At 44.1% G+C, this 19,605-nt stretch overlaps 1 protein-coding gene across 12 annotated transcripts in view; it reads left to right on the forward strand.

The window, feature by feature from the left end:
• caska (calcium/calmodulin-dependent serine protein kinase a) overlaps window positions 1-19,605 on the forward strand; it is a 783,320-nt gene that overhangs the window by 426,569 nt on the left and 337,146 nt on the right. For 8 of the 12 annotated variants that reach the window (XM_072513849.1, XM_072513855.1, XM_072513858.1 and 5 more), the window contains exons 10-11: window positions 10,647-10,746; window positions 15,478-15,495. In XM_072513849.1, coding sequence (XP_072369950.1) covers window positions 10,647-10,746; window positions 15,478-15,495 — 118 coding nt within the window. The remainder of the gene's footprint in view (window positions 1-10,646; window positions 10,747-15,477; window positions 15,496-19,605) is intronic. The other 4 variants (XM_072513850.1, XM_072513860.1, XM_072513854.1 and 1 more) reach the window with 1 other exon arrangement.

Raw genomic sequence — 19,605 nt, forward strand, 5'->3', positions numbered from 1 at the left:
CCGGCTTCAGCGCCGACATTACTAACATGGTGTCACGAAGAACAGAACTTGCCAGCTGACGCCCCTCTGCTCCCATGGGAATGGTCCGGTAGGCCTTGGGTGAGGGTACACATGACTTTGTGGGGCCTTTCAAGGGAACTGTGTCCATTTTTTTGTTGGTAGATACCCACTCTAAATGGATGGATGTGTACCAGATGAAGTCCACTACATTTTTTGCGACCGTCAAGCAGTTGCGCCAATGTCTTTTTGTCCATGGTGTACCCGAGGTCCTCGTTTCGGACAATTGTTCCGCATTTGCCAGTATGGAGTTCCAGCGGTTTATGTCTTTCAATGAGATCAGGCACATAAAATCGGCAACATACCACTCATTGTCAGATGGGTTGGTGGAAAGCGCTGTGCAGACCTTCAGAACGGAATGAGGAAACAGTCACCAGCTTCCTTGCTTACCAAGGTTTCACGGTTTTGTTGCCGCATAGGTTTACCCCACATTCCTCGACAGGAGTTGCCCCAGCGGAGCTGCTGATGGACCATCGTTTGAGGAATCAACTGAGCCTGAACTTCCTGAATTTGGCTGGGAGGGTTGAATCCAGACAAGATCTCCAAAAAAGGAACTATACCTCGTCGAGGGCAGTGAGAGCATTTGAAACAAATGACCCTGTTTTCATGAGGAACTTTGGAAATGGACCTACCTGGGTCTCTGGGCTTGTAGCCAAGACAGGCCCGGTGTCATATGAGATACGGACCCAGGATAGGATCCTGCGGAAGCAATTTGATCATTTAAGATGAAGAGAATCTTCACTAGTGGCGGAGCCTCTTCAACATCCAACCTACCCATGGTTCGTGGTATCAGGGGCTCGAAGTGGCCGAACAAGCAATCATGAGTCCAGAACTTGTGGTCATGGCCAACGAGGAGCTGAGGCTAAAGAGCTACCAGTACTCTCAGAAGAAATTGGAGAGACCAACCCAGACAAGATAACTTCCAAAGGAGAACCCCAACCAGTGGTACTTTGTTGCTCCCAAGGCGAACGAAGGGCCTCTGATAAACTGAACGATTGAGACCAAGATCTCCAGTACCTCAAGGGAGTACTAATTGACCTGAGGTGGGAAGGATGTTGCTGCGAACATCGGTGGTCACGTGACCTCCCTGACCAAGGCCTCAGGTCAAATCTCAGAGGCCACGTAACGGCCAGCATATCAGGGCAAAGCACACGCAATTCCTGCAGGCTGGAGGCCTTTAAAACCTGCAAAACAGATCCAGTCTCAGAGCAGAGTTGGAGTCACTGGCTGGTATTGTAATGCTCCTTTATACTTTCTGTAAATAATGTTTGCCTCTAAATAAACTGTCTGTTGCTGTTATCCACTGATGGTCGTCTGGAGTTCCTGTAATTACAGTTAATAACTCTTGCGTATACTATTTAACTAATTATTCATCAAAAGTCTACCATTCTTTGTGACTCTATGTAGCACTCAAAGTAGGCTGATTGTATTATCCACCTAAGTCCTGCTACCAAACTGTCATTGCTTAGTTTTGTTTAGACCGATATTGCTTGTCTCCATATACAATGCCAGAACTAAAAATTCACATGCGATATGTGATTATTAACACCTCACCTTATTAGCTTGAAGAGTTCTATTTCCTTCTCCTCAGTTCACCATTTTCTTAGTTTGTGTACAAAGCTCAATGTCTATATATAGGTATGTTGCACTGTTCAATCCCTTATTGTAACTCCATCCAACTATTACATAGTTAGTAGGTGTAGCACAGAAACATGCCTTTCAAACAGGTCCCTGCGGCAGCACGGTAGCATAGTGGTTAGCACAGTTACTTCACAGCTCCAGGATCCCAGGTTCGATTCCCGGCTGGGTCATTGGCTGTGTGGAGTCTGAACGTTCTCCCCGTGCCTGTGTGGGTTTCGTCCAGGTGCTCCGGTTTCCTCCCACAGTCCAAAGATGTGCAGGTTAGGTGGATTGGCCACGCTAAATTGCCCTTGGTGTCCAAAAAATGTTTAGTGGGGGTTACTGGTTTACAGGGATACATAGAGTAGATACATGGGCTTCAGTAGGGTGCTCTTTGTAAGGGCCGGTGCAGACTCGATGGGCTGAATGCACTGTAAATTCTATGATTTATGCTCCACTTGAGCCTCCTCCTACCCTAGTACATCTAGCGTCATCAACATGCTGTTCTATTCCTTTCTCCCTCCTGTGTTTCTAGTTTCTCTAGTTTCCCCTTAGATGCATCTCTGCTAGTCTTCTGCTGTCTTCTTAATCATTCTTTGTGGTGGTGAATTTCATGTTCTAATTAGTCTATGGATTGTCTGAATTTCCTAGTTTGTTAGTTACTATCTTATACCCATGTCCCTAGTTCTGCTTTCTGCTGAATGGAAATGTCATCTCTCTGTTTATCTTATCAAACTCTTTCATTGTCTTAAAGATCTTGGTCAGTTCAATCCTCAATCTTTTGTCCAGCCTGTTCAGTCTTTCATGATCAGTTTTCCTCAGTTCACATATCATTTGATAATTTGTGGTATTAAGGAGCACTAGCAAAACTGAAGTCAATAGGAATCGGGGAAAGCTCTCCATTGGTTGAAGTCATACCCGGCATAATGGAAGATAGTTATGATTGTTGCAATTCAATCATCTCAGTCCCAGGTCATGGTTATAGGAGTTCCTTCGGGTAGTGTCCTAGGCCTAATCCAGTCCAGCTGCTTCCTGAATGACCTTTACTGCATCATAAAGTCAGAAGCGGGGATGTTCAATACCATATACTGAAGCAGTCTATGCCCATATGCAATAAGACCTGGACAACATTCAGGCTTGGGCTGGTAAGTGGCAAATAACATTCATGCCACACCAGTGCCAGGCAATGGCTACCTCCAACAAGAGAGAATCAAACCATCTCCCCATAACATTCAACATCAATACTATTGCTGAATTCCTCGTTATCAGCAGCTGAGGGGTTACTATTGACCAGAAACTGAACAGGACCAGCTTTAGAAACATTGTAGCTACAAGAATGGGTCAGAGGCTAAGAATTCTGTATGGGAGTATATCACCAACTGATTCCCCAATGCCTGCCCACCATCTACAAGGCAAGTCAGTTGTCTGATGAAATAATCTCCACTTGCCTGAATGAATACAACAATGCAAGAAGCTCAAAACCATCTACGGCCTGCTTGATTGGCATCCCATCCACCACCATAAACACTTGGTCTCTCAACCACTGACACAGAGTGGCATCAGTGTATATTATCTATAAAATGCACAGCAGCCACTCACCAAACGTCTTCCAAACTGTGACCTCTAGCACCAAGGTGGACAAGGCAACAGATGCATGGGAACATCACCACTTTCTGCGCCCCACACCATCCTGACTTGGAATTATATCACTGTTCCTTCACTGTTGACAGGTTAAAATTCTGAAACTCCGCAATAGTGCTGTGGATGCATTTAAAGACTGCGGCGGTTCATGAACTCAGCTCACTACCAATTTCTCAAGGGCCATTAGGGATGGGCAACAAATGCTGGCCTAGCTAATGTTGCCCACATCCTTGGACAAAATTAAAAATAATGGTACATTTTTTCTTGCACGTTTTCCATTGCTTCCATATCTCTTCTATAAGAGATATGGAAGCAATGTAGATATGTAGACCAGAACTATAATATGTAGACCAGAACTGTGGTGTAACCAATTTTTAAAAAAAGTATATTTATTGAAGTGTTAACAAATAACGCAACAAAACCACAAGAATGGTATAGCTCAGCACAAGAAAAAAGTCTACAGAGGGGAAGAGGAGAACTACGATACAATTCATAGAATTTACAGTGCAGAAGGAGGCCATTCGGCCCATCGAGTCTGCACCGGCCCCTGGAAAGAGCACCCTACCCAAGCCCACACCACCCTATCCCCATAACCCAGTAACCCCACCCAACACTAAGGGCAATTTTGGACACCAAGGGCAATTTATCATGGCCAATCCACCTAACCTGCACATCTTTGGACTGTGGGAGGAAACCCACGCACACACGGGGAGAACGTGCAGACTCCGCACAGACAGTGACCCAGCCAGGAATCGAACCTGGGACCCTGGAGCTGTGAAGCAATTGCGCTAACCACTATGCTACCGTGCTGCCCTATATTGACTCAGTACAATCATTCAACTCAATTTGGTGCCTCTATACATACCAGCAAAGAACAAGGGAGACAAGGATAAGACCATAAAAACACGGTGAAATGGTGCACGTCTTCTCACGCGGCCATTGATCGCAGCAACCATGACAGTTCAGAATACATTTATCATGTCCTGTTCGGGCATCCACCAGAACATATCTCCCTTGACTCCAGCAACATGAGAGGCACCAATGACACGCTGCAACCTCCTCTCCTTCGATGTCAGACCTGTCTGTACGCCTGTAGGACCCAATCACGGATTCTAAAATCCCTACCGAATAAATATCAAGAAAATATGCGCAAACCCCAGTTCTAAAAGAATGGTTTGCACATACCACACAACTCAACATAATCCTAACCTCCGGCACAGTGCAGAATGATCCTCATTTCACATATTAATATAGAGACCAGCACCTATGAATTCAGATTCTGATCAGTGCAGTCAGCACTAACAGGATAAAAAAGGGAGAGCTACCAGGAGAAAAAGGTCTCCGGATAATAGAGGACCTGCCAAGATGCAACCGTAGGTCTGTATTCCTCCAGCACATGCCCACCACCAAGGATGAATTGCCAGAAAATGGGCAGCACGGTAGCATTGTGGATAGCACAATTGCTTCACAGCTCCAGGGTCCCAGGTTCAATTCCGGCTTGGGTCACTGTCTGTGCGGAGTCTGCACATCCTCCCCGTGTGTGCGTGGGTTTCCCCCGGGTGCTCCGGTTTCCTCCCACAGTCCAAAGATGTCCATGGTAGGTGGATTGGCCATGATAAATTGCCCTTAGTGTCCAAAATTACCCTGAGTGTTGGGTGGGGTTACTGAGTTGTGGGGTTGAGGTGGAGGTGTTGGCCTTGGGTGGGGTGCTCTTTCCAAGAGCCGGTGCAGACTCGATGGGCCGAATGGCCTCCTGCACTGTAAATTCTATGAAAAAGAGAAAAAGCTGCTTGTTTAGAAAAGGGGGCGTCCCACCTATAAGGAGGAGCAACAGGATATCAACCACAGTACAGGACGCAGCTCAACCCCACGCCCTCATGCACTAAGAAGTCAATAAACCAAGGATAGTCAAGCACATCAAAAAACTTAGCCTCTCAGGATATCCCTAATGAGTGCCTTCAAAAAGGGACGTCCCAAGCATAAGGGAGCAACAGGATGTCAATCAAAGCACTTAAGACCATAAGAAATAGGAACAGGAGTAGGTCGTTCGGCCCTTCGAGCCTACTCCGCCATTTAATAGGGTTAGGGTTGATCTCACATTCCTCATGGCATCTTTCCTATCCTTTCCCTGTCACCCTTGATTCCCTTACTGATCAAGATTCTATCTACCTCAGCCTTAAATATATACAGGACTCTGCCCCCACAGCTCTTTGTGGCATGAAGTTCCAAAGGCTCTCAATCCTCTGAGAGAAGAACTTCTCCTCATCCCAATCTTAAATTGGCACCTCTTTATTCTGAGACCATGCCCTCTGGTCCCAGGCTCTCCCATGAGGGGAAACATCCTCTCACCATTTACCCTGTTAAACCCCTTAAGAATCCTACATGTTTCGATGAGATCACTCCTCATTCTTCTAGATTCCAATGAGTCGACTCCCAACCTGTTTAACTTTGGTCATAAGACAATATCTTCATACCAGGGATCATCGTAGTGAACATTCTCTGAACCGGCTCCAATGAAAGGTTTACTGCAATAAGGGAACCAAAACTGCTCACAGTACTCCAAATGTTATTTAGCAGGGGCTGTTTAGCACAGGGCTAAATCGCTGGCTTTGAAAGCAGACCAAGGCAGGCCAGCAGCACGGTTCAATTCCTGTACCAGCCTTCCCGAACAGGTGCCGGAATGTGGCGACTAGGGGCTTTTCACAGTAACTTCATTTGAAGCCTACTTGTGACAATAAGCGATTTTCATTTCATTTCATTTCAAATGTGGTCTCACCAGTACCTTGTACAGTTGCAGCAAGTCTTCCCTACTCTTATACTTCAACTCCCTTGAAATGAGGGTCAACATTTAATTTGCCTTCGTGATTACATGCTGCACCTGTGTGCTCGCGTTCTGAGTTTTGTGCACAAGTACCCCCAAAGTCCCTTTTGTGTTGAAGCTTTCTGCAGTTTTTATCGATTTAAATAATGCTCTGTTATTTTGTTCCCCTTTACGAAATGAACATATTCACATTTTCCCACATTATACTCTTTTTTTTTTCTGGCAATTTACCATCATAGAACCGAGACCATCATCCAAAACATCATTCGCAATGGCAGCCATCATCCCAATGCGAACAGCATTGTAGGCCCGCTCACCGGCAAAACCGCCATTGCAAGCCAGACCCCACTCCAACCATCTCGACACGCCTCAATCAAGCGAGGATTCTCTCTGATTCAGCTCGATCCTTCACCACTAAACTCCGACCAGGATCACCCAGCAGCATAGTACAGGACATATATCCCCAAAAAAGATAATTATGGAATATGCACCGGGATAAAATAAAGGATTAAAAGACGAGTGGGGCCCCAGCTCGTGAAATCACAGCCGCTCCCACGCTCACATTATGTGACACAAACCCCCCCCAACCAGTTGCTGTTTAGCACGGGGCTGTTTAGCACAGGGCTAAATTGCTGGCTTTGAAAACAGACCAAGGCAGGCCAGCAACACGGTTCATTTCCCGTAACAGCCTCCCCGAACAGGCTCCGGAATGTGGCGACTAGGGGCTTTTCACAGTAACTTCATTTGAAGCCTACTTGTGACAATAAGCGATTTTCATTTCATTTCAACCAACCAATTCTTTATACAATTACTACTTACTTTTTGGTAACTTGTGCCATATTGTCCCTAGGCTGCATCTTTTCAGCTATATCTGTAGCAAAGGAGATGAAAAATGTAGGAGACAATAAGCAGAGTTAGAAAATATCAGATACATAAAGCAAAAATATGAAAATTGCAAGTAGTCATTATTTCTGTGTTGTTTTGATTTAATTGTTTGCCTGTATTTATCCTCGTGAATATTTTAGAAATTAAAACCTTTTTTCTTTGTAATCCTGTGCAATTATGGATTGCATGTAGGTGTGAACCTGATGTCATTATTGTTGACTTGTAATACTTGTTGTCATTATTGTTGACTTGTAATACTTGTTGCAGAAGCTTTATAAAATTCAAGACCTTCACAGAAAAACGCTGGAATATAAATCCTTAAAGAATTGTGAGAACAAGGGCAGCACGGTGGCACAGTGGTCAGCACTGCTACCTCACGGCGGCGAGGTCCCAGGTTCGATCCCGGCCCCGGGTCACTGTCTGTGTGGAGTTTGCACATTCTCCCGTGTTTGCGTGGGTTTCGCCCCACAACCCAAAAGATGTGCAGGGTAGGTAAATTGGCCATGCTAAATTGGCCCTTAATTGGAAAAAATGAATTGGGTACTCTAAATTTATTTTTTAAAAGAATTGTGGGAACACTGGGTATTGCAGAGACATTTGCTCGGCTGCAGGTTTATTTACAGCCCTCCCCCAGGCTCCATGAGCTCAAGATATTGCAAATTCAGCTTTAATGTTTTGTTACTCATTGTGCACATGTCACACAGCTGATTTTCCAAAAAAAAGAAAATCGCTCATATGACAGGATGTGTTTCAACATTGTTCTGTTTCTAAAAGTATACCATTGACAAAATGAAGGCAAAATTATAATATTGCAAGGACTGATGCATGATTATTAATTTAACCTATTCTGATGCTTAAATTTTAAATATTGTTTTATTCCAATTACAAATATGATTTATTCTCGTATTCCAGTCAAGACTATCTTGATATTCATAGAATTTCCATAGTGCAAAAGGAGGCAATTTGGCGCATTGAGTCTGCACTGACCCAGTGGAAGAGCACTCCACCCAGGCCCACTCCTCCGCCCCATCCCGCAACCCCACTTAACCTGAACATCTTTTTAAAAATAAATTTAGAGTACACTATTCTTTTTTTCCAATTAAGCGGCAATTTAGCGTGACCAATTCATCTACCCTGCACATAGAATTTACAATCATAGAATTTACAGTGCAGAAGGAGGCCTTTCGGCCCATCAAGTCCGCACCAGCCAAACACATTTTTTGGGGTTGTGGGGTTAAGACCCACACAGTGGGAAAATGTGCAAACTCTACACGGACAGTGACCCGGGGCTGGGGTCGAACCCGGGTCTTTGGCGCTATGAGGCAGCAGTGCTAACCCAAGACTGTTATGTGGAGTTCTTGCAGCATGTGTTCATGAGCAGCTCCACTATACTGTTACTGATGTATGCTACTTGTTACATCTGGACTTGTCAACAGTTAAGGCTGTTGCGCATGTTGATGTGCAGAACCTCAAGGTTCTGTAAGAACAATAGGTTCTATCCAGTACAAACCTCTGCCCTTGGCCATTTTGGGAATGCAGTATTGCTGAAATATTAACGTGAACACCTGATTACTGTATTTATCTCACTGGATATGCACAAGACATTGCAAGAGTGCCTAGACTTTGAAAAGTGGAAGAAATAACGGTACAAGTCTGTTGATAGGCTATGAAATACAGAGCAGGTTTACTAAAAGTAGCAAATGAGCAATAGACAGTGCATCAATGTGCACTGTTTTTACATAACCTTAACATCCTACTCCTTCCTTGGGTTCCCAGCATGCACGTCTTCTCTACTCAGAATGGAATCTTGATACCCTCTCACCACATGATGTGTTTTCCATTCTTCAACCAAGCTGTCCCATGACCAAATATTTTTATTTTTAAAACAATGGAGTCTTCCAGTCAGAAGCGGCGGCATAGAGCAGGTCACATGCCCGGCATGTACACTGACCCCACATGCCCTGTTCGCCTGTGCTTTTGTGCATGAAATCACGGAGGAGAGATTCCTCCATTTTGTTGCTGACAACAAGCAAGGCAGAACTGTGAAAAATTGAAAATGGATCATTTTCTGATAAGGAACGTGGGCCAGATACATAAACAGGCTAGGATCTCGCAACTAAATCTACTGGAGAGAGCTGCTTAGGAGAGTACATGGCAGGACAAAACAGTGCTGGTATGAGCTCCAGGGCATCTGGTGAACAACCCATTAAGAAGAAGCTGAAATCAGGAACAAAGCAGATTAAAGATGATTTCCTGATATATGGCTTTGTTAATGGTTCCAGTGCAAATCAGGATGCAAAGCCCATGTGTGTTATATGCATGGAAGTACTGGCATAAGGAAGTTTAAACCCCTCAAAACTTCACAGCCATTTGAAGACTAAGCATGGTGAGTTCGAGGACTCCGCTTGATTTTTTTCAAAGAATGCAATGAGAACTTAAATCATCAGCTGAAGTCCTTAGCAGAAATGTAACATTGAATGACAAAGCAAGTGAGATCGTGAGGATCAAGCAGGCTCACCTGTCACATTAAAGGTAAGTGAAAATGGTGGATGGCGTGGGTCCCGAACATCGGGCGGTTGGTAAAAATGGGTCCCGGGAAAAAAAGTTTCAAAAACACTGTATGGACAATGGTCCGGACTGTTTCATCATCTCTAGGTATGTCCTTTCCCACCGGCACGGATCAATTATAGTGTTCTTAATTTGATTTAGTTCTGAATATAAAACTTATGCTTATTATTCAACTGTTTATTTGGATAGTGGAATGACATGCTTGAAATTATTACCCGATTTCGAGAGTAGACTGAATAGTGTCATGAGGCCACAATCCGATGGACCATGATCTTATTGAATGGTGGCACAGGCTCAAGGGGCCAATTCACTGACTCCTGCTCTGAATTTGTATATTGTATGTATAATCTTCCATAAGCCTTCGGAGGATCATTTCCATTATATAGTATAAAATGCTATCTTGTAAATTTCACTAATAAAATATTTCTTTGTTAATGACATTGAGAGAAAAAGGAAGATCCACATGTATTTCCCACTTAAAATATCTGGGTCATTGATTAAAAATCAATGGTGGACTTCAGTGCAACAGGGTCTGTTTCATCACAAGCCAAAATTAAATTACCGATGAGATGAATGAGATTGTTTTCCTGCTGAGTTCTGAATGCACACAGTGGAAAAAATCTTACTTTAACAAAACGTTTTTTCTGTTGTTTGTAATTATGTTGACTTTGCAGCCGCAACTTTGGTACAAACTATTAAGTGAAAGGTGAAGTTGAGTATATGCATGATGTGTGCTTTGTATGGGTGTTCCAGTTGGTTTTTCATTATGTTTGTATCCTAATTTAGAATATGTTGTGTTATGGATACCTCTGTAACTACTCCAAAAAGTAACATTGTGTCAGATCATTGTATCTTTATAGTTTTTAATTTCACAAAGGATTACAATGATGCTGCTCTTGTGGCCAATTGGTTGAATGCTTAGCATTCATTTTTTTTAAATCAACCGAGAGATTGAGGATGACTATTCAACCAATCATGTTATTTCGTGATTCAGAATGTAATTTCAATGTAACTGCCCAATAAAGTTACAGATTTTTCATTTAATTTATTTCAGGGGGCAGTGCTAGCAGCAGTATCAAGCCACAAGTTCAATTCTTTCTATGGAGACCCTCCTGAAGAGCTGCCTGATTTCTCTGAAGACCCCACCTCCTCAGGTAATTTCTTTCCATCCTAGAGAATCCAGATATTATAGCTGATCCCTATATAATCTTAATGGAGAAAAATGCTGAAGCTCTACAAGAAAAGTATATTTTACATTTATTAAATCCACTGCCCAAATCTTCCGGTCTCCAATCGTCAAATGTAGGACACAAGTTGGGAGATGGTCATCAGAATTCCATGGAGGTCCTGACGCGCACGTGTGGAAATTCCCCCTGAAGTTTAAAATTCCAACGGCTGATTTCTGCAGTCTGGGACCCTGTGCGATGGAGGGGTCAGATACCTGGGTAATACAGGGGACTTACCTGCACACCTACCCTAGAAATGTTACAGTTGAATAGCTGGTCTAACTCGGTGATTATCCTGCACAGCAACTGAGCACCACAAGTTATTCCTCCCACCATCAACCTCCCAACCCAACTACCCATCCACTCTCACATCCAATTAACTAACCCAATCACCCTTTCACCAACTCATTCACGATACACCTGTGCACACCCTCTCACTCGTGTATTCCCTCTGCCTCACGCCCACCACTGCCACACGCCCGCACTCTCACCCCTCACCCGTGCTCACTCTGTACCTGCCCGCACATCCTCTGTGCTCACGCGCACCCTCTGCGCTCACTGCCTTAGTCCATCGCAGTCGCCTCAGTCCACCATGCACAACACTTCAGTCCTTCGCTGCCCTGGCCCCCCGCCTTCACCGCCCTGGCCCATGCCATTGCCCTTGCTGCCTCATGTCCTTGCCACCTCATGTCCTCCATCCCCACTCCCATCCTTGCCCTTGCCACCTCATGTGCTCCTGCACCCACCCTTGCCACCACATGTCCTCCAAGCATCCAATCGCCCTAGCCGCCTCATGTCCTTTGCCACAGCTCTCACCTTCGCCGACTCATGTCCTCTCCTCCCGCATCTGCCCTCGCCAACTCGTATCCTCGACCCCTGCCCTCACTGACTCGTGCCCTCTCCCTCTGCCCTCGGCGACCCGTGTCCTCTCCCCCTGCCCTCGCTGACTCGTGTCCTCTCCCCCAGCCCTCACCGACTTGTGTCCTCTCCCTCTGCCCTCGCCGACTCGTGTCCTCTCCCCCTGCCCTCACCGACTTGTGTCCTCTCCCCCAGCCCTCACCGACTTGTGTCCTCTCCCCCTGCCCTCGCCGACTCGTGTCCTCCCGCCAACTCGTGCCCCTGCCCTCGCCGACTCGTGTCCTCTCCCTCTGCCCTCGCCGACCCGTGTCCTCTCCCCCTGCCCTCGCCGACTCGTGTCCTCTCCCCCTGTCCTCGCTGACTCGTGTCCTCTCCCCCTGTCCTCGCCGACTCGTGTCCTCTCCCCCTGCCCTCGCCGACTCGTGTCCTCTCCCCCTGTCCTCGCTGACTCGTGTCCTCTCCCCCTGTCCTCGCTGACTCGTGTCCTCTCCCCCTGCCCTCGCCGACTCGTGTCCTCTCCCCCTGTCCTCGCCGACTCGTGTCCTCTCCCCCTGTCCTCGCCGACTCGTGTCCTCTCCCCCTGTCCTCGCTGACTCGTGTCCTCTCCCCCTGTCCTCGCTGACTCGTGTCCTCTCCCCCTGCCCTCGCCGACTCGTGTCCTCTCCCCCTGCCCTCGCCGACTCGTGTCCTCTCCCCCTGCCCTCGCCGACCCGTGTCCTCTTCCCCCTGCCCTCGCCGACTTGTGTCCTCTCCCCCTGCCCTCGATGACTTGTGTCCTCTTCCCCCACACCCGCCCTCGCCGACTCGTGTCCTCTCCCCCTGCCCTCGCTGACTTGTGTCCTCTTTCCCCCACACCCACCCTCGTCAACCCATGTCCTCTTCTCCCCCCCCATCCAGCACCTGCCGTTGCCGACTCATGTCCTATCCCCTGCCCTCACCGACTCGTGTCCTCTTCCGCCCCCCCTCCCCCCACACCCATCCACTCCTGCCTTGCACCCGCCTTGCGCCCCCCCCCCCCCCACATGTCCTTGCCGCCTCATGCTGGTCACCTTCACCCGTTCCGCCCATCCTCGCCCCCTCATGATCTCTGCCCACCCGTCTCGCCCTCCGCTCACCCACCTCACACCTTCCACCCACCCACCTTGCACCTTCCGCTCCCACACAGCGGCCTTGTGCCACCCGCCTTTGCCACCTCCACCTGCCCTTGCCTCCTCCACCCGCCCTTGCCTCCTCCACCCGCCCTTGCCTCCTCCACCGGCCCTTGCCTCCTCCACCGGCCCTTGCCACCTCCACCGGCCCTTGCCACCTCCACCGGCCCTTGCCACCTCCACCGGCCCTTGCCACCTCCACCGGCCCTTGCCACCTCCACCCGCCCTCACATCCTCCACCCGTCCACGCCGCCTCCACCCTCCCTCACCGCCTCCGCCCGCCCTCGCCACCTCCACCTACCCACCCCACCTCGCTCCTCCAATCCACACTCACTCTTGCGCTGTCTGTACTGTCCATTCCCAGGACCCACCCTCGCACTCCCCAACCCCTACACCCATCTCTCATCCTTATGTTGCGCCATTTGGCACTGACTTTTAAGGCTCTCCTGGTATTTAAAACTTGCATTTAAATTTGCAAATACAAGGTGCGAAATTCCAAACTTGCCTTCATTTGAATTTGTTTATACAAATATAAGTATTCACTTGGCACACACTCTTGCGTGTGTGGTTAGTGCTCTGCATCTGGTAATCTATAATTAGATGGTTAACACTATTTTACTTCCTGAGCACATACTATTTAATTTTGTGCAGTAATGCACTAAATTTACTTGGTCTGCGTTGCCAGTTTGTTTTCATGGCTCTTGGTTTTGTGATCAATACACAAAGTGTAAAACCTAAATAGTTATAAAACCTAAATAGTGTAAACTGTGTGTTTACTGGTAGCAGTAAATTGAATAATTACCGTGCATGTCACTGAAAGTAAATTGCAATAGTGTGACAAAATGCTGTGAAGGTTTGCAGTGAATCATAGAATCCCCTACAGCGCAGAAGGGGGCCATACAGCCCATCGAGTCTGCACCAACCCATCAAAAGAACACTTTACCCATGTCCATTCCGTCCTATCCCCATAACCTAACCTGCACATCTCTGGACACTAAGAGGCAATTTATCACAGCCAATCCACCTAACCCGTCCATCTTTGGACTGTGGGAGGAAACCGGAGCACCTGGAGGAAACCCACGCAGACATGGGGAGAACATACAAACTCCACATAGACAGTGACACAGTTGTAATTGAACACGGGTCCCTAGCGCTGTGAGGCAGCAATGCTAACCACTGTGCCACCGTGCTCCCCCAAATGAATCATAATTTGCAGAAGAGTGCCAATGGTACTATTGTTGATTGACCATCCCCAAAGGTACATTAATATTTACTTTATATCTGATCCATTCAATAACAAAGTCCTTTGCTGATAAATTGGTGTTGATATATTCTCTCCGTTGTAACCATTAAAATTAGCTGCTTTGAAATTGTGATGAAATAGTAACACTATTATGATAGTTAAAAGAAATGTTCATGGGTAATATGACTTAATTTGACTAGTCCTGAAGTTTTTAACTGCTTATTTCTTATTTCTTCCTTTATTTCATTCAATATACCATATCTAATTTGATGAGTGAGTTTATTATCACTGATACCAATCTTGACATCAAGGTAGATATTCAGTGTTGCACAATACATTTTCCACCAGCACTTTGGTAGCATTTGAACACTGGATATTCACAAATAACTGCTGTTTTGTGAACAATACATTTAGTAAAGAGTCCCCTCAAATTTAGGATTGAAGTCTTGAAGTTTTTTTAAAAATGCATTTTGGGGGGATTAGCTCGATTGCCTTTTGTTTTATTTTGTTTAATAGGGAAATGATGGAGTTAATTTTATACTCATCCGTTACCTTGTATTCTTGCAGCTGATCGGTAAGCAGCTTGGTTAACACAACAACTGAAGTCATATTCACACAAAATTAATCTAAAGCAGTGCTATCTGATCAAAGTTTGAGTGGTTGCAGGTGTGGCTGTGGTGATACCATTTTACACATATATTAATTTTAATGGCAATGCCTTACATTTACTCAAACAGTGCAAGTAAATGGGCTGCATGTGTGTATATTTAATTAATAAATTTAATTTATTAATAAACTGCAGGGCTGGTTTAGCACAGTGGGCTAAGACAGCTGGCTTGTAATGCAGAACAAGCGCAGGTTCAATTCCCGTTTCAGCCTCCCCGAACAGGCGCCGGAATGTGGCGACTAGAGGCTTTTCACAGTAACTTCATTGAAGCCTACTTGTGACAATAAGCGATATTATTATTATTAAACTTCTCCATCATTCAGTAACCAAGGAAGTAAGTATGTATAATAATTTTTTTTAATTCACCATTTTACCAGCAAATGTACAAAAAGACTAAAGTGCACACGTGTACACCATGTCTAAGTAAGTATTGAAGTTTCATGCCCAAGAGTTATGTCTATTATTTTTGATCTACTACAGTAATCTGAAAAGCAATTATCTGTTTCTAGATTTTGATTTGGTCGTATGTGACTAATTGCTACTTTATTGGCCAACACTGAGCTAAAACAGTCACTGATTGACTAGTGGTGGCTTTAACTATGAAATGATTTTTTTTTTAAATACGTAACTCCCTTTTCAGTTCCAAATGGATCAGAGAATTCATTCACAACTGCCTGCTAGTGTATGACTTTTGAAAAAAAACTCAATGTTTGTTATTTATCCAAATGCTGCCCACATACTAGGACTGCTAGCTGCAGAAAGTAGGTATCTACTTGTTTCTCTATTTAAGGCATATCATACTGCATAAACTGTGTGCCTTTGTGTGTGTGTGTGTGTGTGTGTGTGTGTGTAAATTTCACCGTCCCTCCTTTCACAGGCATGGTACAGAGGAGATAATATTTGAATTTCATGCTGTCTTCATGCAGTTAATTCCTGACAAATTAATGTGTTTCAAAGCCTTTCTTGGCACTACTTGTTATAATCAGGATAGTTGTAAACGTTAATAATTGACTTAAAATAATATAAACGGCAAGAATCAATAATGTTTGACCGAAGGTTATGAACCTCGTGCAGTTCGTTCTGCACCTGATTGGTTGGTCAAATTTGCTTTGATGTAGGGCTATTGTTACGGTAACAAATTTATTACTTGACTAACTGATGTATATTCATTAGAATTTATAACTTGGACAGAGCTAAGGATAAGATTTCATAGTTTAAATTGACTTAAACACAATATGCCATAAATTCATTACAAGGTCCTGAATGCATACATGTTGAGAGTCTCAGCATTCCCAAGATTTTTGGAACTATTAATGTGTATGGTTGTTATTACTCAGAAATGAAAAGTTATCACTTTTGGCTCTCTGTCAGCATCAGGCATTCCCAGGCAAGTATAGCACAGTCAGATGCAAAGTAAAATTCACCTTGCAGTACCTGTTACATGGTGGCAATGTCAATCTCAAATAACATTTTTTCTGCATTGAAGTAAGTTTCAAGACTTTGCTGAACTAACAACTTTGGAGCTTTGAATCCATGAATACCGTGAGATGCATTACCTGATTCATGTGTCAAAGAACCTCTACAACTATTTTAGAGAGGAGGCTGAAATAAGGACATGACATGAACCCAGTTCTCAGAAATAGAGAAGCACAGTGACTGAACTGCACCACAGTTCCTCATTGGATGTGTCTAAAAGTATTTGATCGTTTAATTGATTAGACTATTTGCTAAATTCAATTTGGTTAAGCCCTGGATATTTGCCAATGGCAATTGTCATGGGATATTGAATGTTCATTTCCCCCCAAGGGAGCACACGTTTATGAATTTTAGATTTGAATTCACATTTTGCCAAAGACTGCTTGTAGGTTAACTGTTTTAGGGAAGAACCGGATGCAAAGTTTTTTATCTGTTGCAAATTTTTTGTTGCCTGCGTATCTTACACTGATAGCTGGGCACAGCTATGAGAATAATTTTTACAAAGTTCAGATTTTAAATTTAGAGGAGGTAGGGAAGAGGCTAGAGTGGAGCTGTAATGCCTGCATGGATTGGTTGTATCAAATGGCCTGTGTCAGTGCTGTGTATCCAATGTACTCTTGTGAATAGAGCAGCTATAGCAAAGACAAGATTAGGGGGACCATGAGAATGCAATGTATTCATATGGAAAAAGTGGTCTCAGGAGAGTAGTTAACTACAGAGGAGAGAGGTGAAGGGCTCGCCAGCACTTTCTCATGGGCAGTTATGGGTGGGCAGCAAATGTTGATCTTGACAATGATGAATTTTTAAAAATGAAATTGTGACATTGAAGACCTAGAATCACTCCTGAAAAGGGAGAAATGAAGGGCAGGGATGAAAGTAAAGAATGAGTGAGAGCTGTATAACAAAATGACAAAGCAGGATGACAAATTACCAAAGGGATAGAATGAAAAGACCCAATGGATGATTTGCTGATGAGGGTCAAACCTGAGAGTTTGGGCGAGGCAGGTGGTAGAAAGTATAACCAGTTGGAAAGGCTGTGTCATAGAGTAAGATGAACTCATCCATGAGCTAGGATGTTCAATGCAATCAAACAATATGATCATGGATGGACAAAGCCTTGTTCATAAGAGAATGAGCATTCTGGAGAGAAATATGACGATAAGTAGTGATTGTCTGCCTGCTGTAAGAATTCAGGGGGAATGTAGGATGGATGTAGTTCGGTAGAGATTCTAAGCCTTGTATAGTTTAACAGTATTTATTAATTATTCATAACTAAGACCTTATTCTGTATATATCTACAACGTTAGGAGCTGTCTCCATGCTTACCTCTCTACATGTCTCTGTCCAGTACAAGACTGCCCTCTAGACTCGGGTATGTGTTCCTTTACATGAGTGTGGCCGGTACTATAGCAAGACCCATGTTAACCCTTTCTATACCGGACTTTTATACAACAGGAGGCACTTGTGGATGTGGCGTCTGGGCAGGAATGGAAGTTGGCAAAATTACCAGAAATTTACAGAAAGATCAGCAAGACAGATGCCTCGATGAGCCCTTCAGTTAATGCTGAGAGGCACGGAGCTGTGCGTGTTAAGCCTTGGACAGTGGCAGGGTAGCAGGAAGATAGACAAATAGCAATTGATTGTGGTTGGGTTGGGGAGCAAATGAAGTGAGAGAGAAAAGTGACATGATTGATGACAGGAATGAGAGGAGATCTGGGAGAACAGTGCAAAAGTGGGACGGCAGCCAAAGAGAAAACACACATTCAGGTTGCTAGGGCATAGCAGAGATAGGAAGAGACATTTCCTGAACTATGTAGAGAACCTTCCCCCATAATCTAAGTGCCTTTCATCATCAATTGTTATCCTTAGTATCTTAATGCTATGAACAAATTAAACAGTTGTTTTACATGGTAGGTGATGACCTAAATTGAATTAGTTTTCCATAAAACATTTGGCATCAAGCACAAGGAATTCCTTTATTTATAATTACAATATTAGCATCAACAAACTAAACGGGAAACTACAAAATTGTGCAGTTAAATAATATGAGTAATATACCTGCACTGCAGCTTCTCTGTTCTGATGTGAATGACCTTACATTCAGAATCACCCAGGCTGTGTTCTGCCATCAGGACTTTGCTGCTGTGTGGACATGTTAGTCAAAATCAATCTGCTTTAAATGTTGCAATAAATTGCAAGGTGTTTGCAAGCTAAGCAATGACAGTAAAGGGGCAGGATCTCTATGTGTGTGATTTATTTCAAAAGTATTAACATTTTCAGTGAATGTGTAGTTAACCAAACACACTTCGCAATTTGACTAATTAAAGTCACCTGTCATCTTTTCTAAATCACTGGGGGAATGGGGGGCACTCCATTTGAAATATTGCATCATTTTAGCCACTCTGTCTTCCAAAGAATATTGCTGAACTTTAGATGATTGGTCTGAGATAATTCTGGAAATTATAAAGCCAGATTTACAGAGCTGGACTTGTCTTCATTTGGATTTGGGGAATGGGATGACCAAATCATTAAAGTACAGGGATAGACATGGTTTACGTAGATGTAAACCTATGATGGGGTATGTTGTGCATGATCTATGGAAAATGAGACTTGACAACTGAATAGTTTTTTAAATTTTCTACATTCATAAACAGTGAAAATCACCTGTTGGTGTGAACCATCTGTTTTTTTTTGTGTCATATGTGATAAATGGTTCATACAAGTGCCAAATTCCACCTAATCAGAGGATTTTCTTTGTAGGGATGAAAGCGATTTTAATGAATCCACATGTATCAAGAAGTAAGTGTTAAAGCATGACTAATAAATGTTCTCCCCTGCTGTTAACTAATTTCATATGTTACTTGCATGGTGCAAGAATTTTTTTTCCAAGTGTTATTAAACATTTGTACTCACCAGGAACCATTTTCATTAAAAAGCCATCCATTTCTTGGAATTTCTGATCAATTCAGAATGTAATCTGAACTGATAACTGATGAGATAAACTACTTGAGCTAATATTTTTTAAATGAAGGGTTGCTACATTTTATCGAACAATTATACATTGCCTTTATGTAAGTCTCTTCAACGTAATCATACATCTCAGAGAAGGAAATGGCTGCAAGCAGAGAAATGAGGATCAACATCAATGAGAAAGCCAAAAAGACCTTAGTGAAGAGATACATTTTCAGAAGACTTTTGAATGAGGGGAGAAATGTCACAAGGCAGAGGGACAAGTGGTGAATGTTCCAGAGAATGGAACTGAAAGGATAGAACATTCTGTAGCTGAAAGTAGAATGAAGCGAAGGAATCCAAGAAAGCCACAATCAGAAAAGTGAAAGGCACACAAATTAATATTAAGATCTAGTGAGGTTGCAGATTTGGAGAGGAGCAAGGCA

Source organism: Scyliorhinus torazame, chromosome 8 (assembly GCF_047496885.1).
Source record: "Scyliorhinus torazame isolate Kashiwa2021f chromosome 8, sScyTor2.1, whole genome shotgun sequence".
In the NCBI taxonomy this organism is placed as follows: Eukaryota; Metazoa; Chordata; class Chondrichthyes; order Carcharhiniformes; family Scyliorhinidae; genus Scyliorhinus; species Scyliorhinus torazame.